The 4,773-nt window shown below is 38.4% G+C and overlaps 1 protein-coding gene across 1 annotated transcript; it reads left to right on the forward strand. All coding sequences in view use genetic code 6, as the record gives it.

The window, feature by feature from the left end:
* On the forward strand, window positions 1-671 carry SS50377_28716 (Cysteine-rich membrane protein 1; the record flags this gene model as incomplete). Its single annotated transcript, XM_067912472.1, has 1 exon — window positions 1-671. A coding segment is annotated over one exon (671 nt), but the record flags the coding sequence as incomplete, so codon positions are not given.
* Window positions 672-4,773: the final 4,102 nt, after the last annotated feature.

The raw sequence follows: 4,773 nt of genomic DNA on the forward strand, positions 1-4,773 counted from the left end.
CCGTGAAAGAGGGAAAGTGTCCTATATGCGACGAATAATGCATTTTTTGTTTGGGAGCCGATAGATGTGTCTTTTGCAAAGAAGGTTATTACAGAGTTAATTATAAGTGTGTCAAATTCGAGTGCAACGAGTTTAGTAAATGCCCTGAAGGTTAGTTCTGCTAAACCTCCCAAAGCGTAAGTAAGTGCTATAAATAGGTAGAAAATTGTAGGTTATATAACACTTCAGGAGACTGTATTAGCTGTGAAACCAAATTTGCGCTAATTAATCAAACTAGATGTGACCCTTGCGAAGAATTTTGCTAACACTGTCATTCAGGTACTTAATGCAGTAAATGTTTAAAAGGATACTATCTAGAAAAGGAAACCTGTAAAAAATGTACGGCAGGTTGTACTAACTGCCTAAATTCTGGAGAATGTACTGAGTGCGAGGCTGATTTACACCTGATTGACGATACCTGCTAAGAATTAACATTAACGAACACAGGCTCAATTATTGGCATAGTGGTCGCGGTAATAATACTAACTATCTGCGTAGTGGCTGGATTAACGATTTTCATTATCAAAAGGAAGAAGAAAACAGTAGTCGTAGCGAAGTAAGACCTCGTAAAGAATAACTCCAGAACCTATATAAATGGTTCAATGTCGTAGAATGGTTCAAAAATCCAATGAACCCATACTGAACTTAATTTTGTATTTATTCAATGCTATATTAGTATGATCAACACATACAGACTAAATATAATTATATATTAAAACCATAACAATAAATATACTACTTTATTTCACCACAAACTAAGCCATATCTGCATTAATTTCTACAAATCTTCCCAGCCAGTCCTAAATATGTTACCCGATATTTCCATATGCCCTATCATCAGTATCCTATTTTCCCTCATGAAATATTAAATGCACTATCCTAAAAACGATAATAATTCCCTTCCCTTACCACTTCCTCAAAGGTAGCTCCCGTTAGCCTTCCTGAGGACAATTCCACCTCACAGAAAACAAGCTCCATCATTTAACATTACAACTAAAATTTAGTAAGACCACAAACTTGAAAATTCTTTTCACTCCTTTTTCACTCCACTTCATAAAAATTCGAATCTTTGGCTTCATGCTGATACTTATAGAGCATGGAAGGATCAAACTTGGCTATAGTATAATTAAAATATGTGTAGTTGGCCCTTGAACTCATTATTTCGACATATTAACTACGAATGCATTGACGCAATGACCCTTTATCCTAAGCTTCTCACGCACCAATTTCGTTTTATTTTTTTCGAAATCACTTACTAGTGATTTTTTAATATAAATAATATATGAAAGAATCGAATTCTAAAATTACTGCTCGAAGATTTCGCATTAGCTATCTGCGCACAGAGTTTAGTAATAGATATTGATAGGACATTATTTAGGTGTAATAATGTATTAACAATGGCGAATAGTGATTTGTGTAGCAGAATTGGCGGATTTTATGTGTAAAAATGATGTTTAAAGTAATTTAAATCAGTATAAAATGAGTTTACATTTATTTAGAATTGATGGAATGTGTATTAATTATATAAAACTTGGAAAAGGATTGGGGTAAGTAATATACATATTGGTCGAAATAAGTATAATATATTTGCGCTTGAAGAAGTTTAATTAGCACCCTGGACTATATTGAATATACAATCTATAATTAATAAAAATATATTTCAGTAAACCTGATAATTTTATTGGGTGTTTCAGTAAACGAATACAATTATGCAGGAGTAGGCTAACCAGCTAAAGAATAGGATAGAACATTTGTGTTTAACATGATGCAAGTTATGATAATAAGGAAGCGATCGGAATAATTGAATTGAATATAATTGACTAAACACTGAATGCTAGTATACGTGTTTACAAACCCTGCTGATACCGTCATATAATTCAAACATATAGAAAAGTGCAAGTGTTAACTAGATTGGAAAGGTGAGAACCAACCTCCCACATTTATTTTCAAAAATCACAGTTTCATGAAGCTCACGCATCGAGCATACAAATTTTTAATAATGGTAATATTAGCAATGCGCTGTTTTATATTTCATGTTACAATAATAAGACAGAAAAGAACAATTGTATTTTAAAATACTTGTAATACCTATTGCAACGTTAATTTAATAATAATTTAAGTTAGCAGACCATCGGTATTTATCATGGAATACTTTTTATTAGATTACCTCCTTCTATTTTGGTGAAACATCATTCTAAACTGGTAATCCTTTTCGAAGTAGCTTATATTTATGATTCTAAACAACAGCCCGAACTGTAGAACCTCGTGCAACATTTTCACAACAATAAATAAGGCCAGTAAATACAACCATCAAAGCTACCTTCATTAATAGCAGTAAAGGAGTGAACCTTTCGATCAATATTGCATGACTGCATTCCAAATCTTTTGAGCTCGACGAAGTTCTGGATGCCTGAATAGCATCCCTGCGCCATTATCGTAATAACCTTCATAAGTGTACCATACAAAGCCATTCTAATCCACAGTAACGCGTAATCAGCTAAGGAAGCTTCGTGGTATCGCAGCCGTCACAACTGATGTCAGTGATCCCGAATCCTGTCCACCAACGCAGTTGTACGCAGTAACTGAATCAAGCAAAGCTCAGCAACGCCTAAGCCTGCAATCTTCTGCAGCCGACTTCCTTCCATTTTCCGTTCCTTTTATCCCTTCCTATAGCCTCCCCTCCACAAAAGTTATCTAGCCCACACAGCTCGTTATTCGCTCAGCACCCCAGATCTTTAAAGTGTTTGTAGTATCACACACATTTAACCTACCAAATGCGCTAAACCACCTCTGCACCACACAGAATTTCATAATTTGCCGCGCGTGCCTTGCAGAAACCACCTGATCTGCGCAGGGCCGATATTTGCGCTAAAGCACAAATTAACCGCCATATTTCGTGATTTTAAGCTGCAAAAGTAGTCATTTAGCTGAAGACTGTGCAGTGCAATAACGCCCTTACACTAGATAAGATATGAGTGGGAAACGCAGTCTAGAGAACGGTGATATTTTGCCGGTTTCTGCGGAGTTTTACGCGAAACCGGTCAGCCTGGATGTCAGTTTGGGTTTTAGGAAATTCTCGGGTCTGTAAGTTCAATTGGTATATAATTGTGCTTAAGCGCGTGAATATTATTTACTAGCACATACACTTGTTAAGCATACTTATAATTGTTAGTATTTATGACTTTGGATGTTAACCAATTTGCATATTATGATAAAATGAATACTTCTCGGGCTTCTTAATGTAATGATACAGAATGCATGATACTATAATAGTAATTATGAGTATAGCAACAGTAATACCGACCCCAACCACGGCGTGTATAACCTTGTCCTGGTACTCATACGCCTAGTAAAGAACTGGTGCCATGCTTATATAATGATATCCCTCAGTGCAAACCGAGCATGAATCGAATTTGTTCAAAATATACCCATCCTGGCACCCATTGCACGTATTGAGTTTGCTACAGGCGGAGCAATTTTCACTTATTCCACAATAGTAGATGTTAGTCTCAATGCAAGGGATGTGGCGCTTGTTTTGACACATTTTGCTAACGCTATAATCAGGCAAATTAGCAAAGCTACGTTTGCACTATTTATTCTCTAATATAGTGCCCTTGACACATATTTTGCAGCACCTTCGGCGTATTTGTTGCAGTGCTCCTAAATAGTATATTCTGCACATTTGCACTCCATAGCAATCGTTAAATGAGAACAGTCTTGGTACTGTCTGCCCAGCCTGCTCCCTAGCCCCTCAGAGCACCACTTAGAACCACCTTCTTCATCGTCGTTTCCTTTATAGCCGTCTAGGGTATGGGCGCAAATTCTGCTAATGAGCGTATAATCTGTCATGCACTGCTGGTATTTGCCCTTCCCGATAATACAGTTTGCGCAACTTACAACTGGCATCCCGTTCGCTTAGATGCCCCAGTTGCACGGATGCTGCATATTGCCGATATCCAATGGGTTCGTGGAGCAGCCTTGCGGCGAATCTGGACCCGCACAGTACTGATCGTGTTTAGGCGGCACCGTGTAGACCGGTACAATACAGTTTCCGGAAGCATCTTGTAGCCACCGCGTATACAGTTTAAACACTCGCCCTTAGTGCGACAATTCTATAAATTTGAGGCGTACTCGCACTAGCACCCAGCATGCTGACTCATGAAGAGCTTGCAAACGGCGCTCTTGCAAAACTACCCTGTAGGACATGGATGTATCGCATTGCAGCTGGGTTGAATCCGGCAGACTACGTTGAGTAGGATATAATCGCCGATACACGTTTGGCACTGTATATTCTACTGTGTGCAGGACAAACAATTCTGTGCAGGCCTGTAGTTGTATGCCTCGAGATTATCGAGAGAGCAAGGTCTGCATGCCGTTTGCGACGACCCACCAGTTGGGGCATAAAACCCGGACATACATGTGATTCTGCAGCGATTGATATGGCAGTTGTCTTAAATTGCAGAGAAACCTGGGACACGGGTAAGGTACTAGCTCTCTGTGTAGTAGCGACAGTTAGGTCGTATGTTGTCTAGTCACCTGCACGAGTTCCCATCCGGGAGGTTAGAACAAGGAGTTTATTTGTTATCTTACTGGTTGTAGCAGAATTAGTTGCTATAGCATCTCCTAGAGGTAAATATTTTGTATCAGATGTTGGAACTGGTCTGGTTTTAGCAGCAAAACTGAGTCAATGGAATAATTTCAAGACCTAACAAACATGTTCTCGATGTATTTGGA

The sequence above is a fragment of the Spironucleus salmonicida genome, assembly GCF_000497125.1.
Source record: "Spironucleus salmonicida strain ATCC 50377 chromosome Unknown tig00000004, whole genome shotgun sequence".
Classification (NCBI taxonomy): Eukaryota; Fornicata; order Diplomonadida; family Hexamitidae; genus Spironucleus; species Spironucleus salmonicida.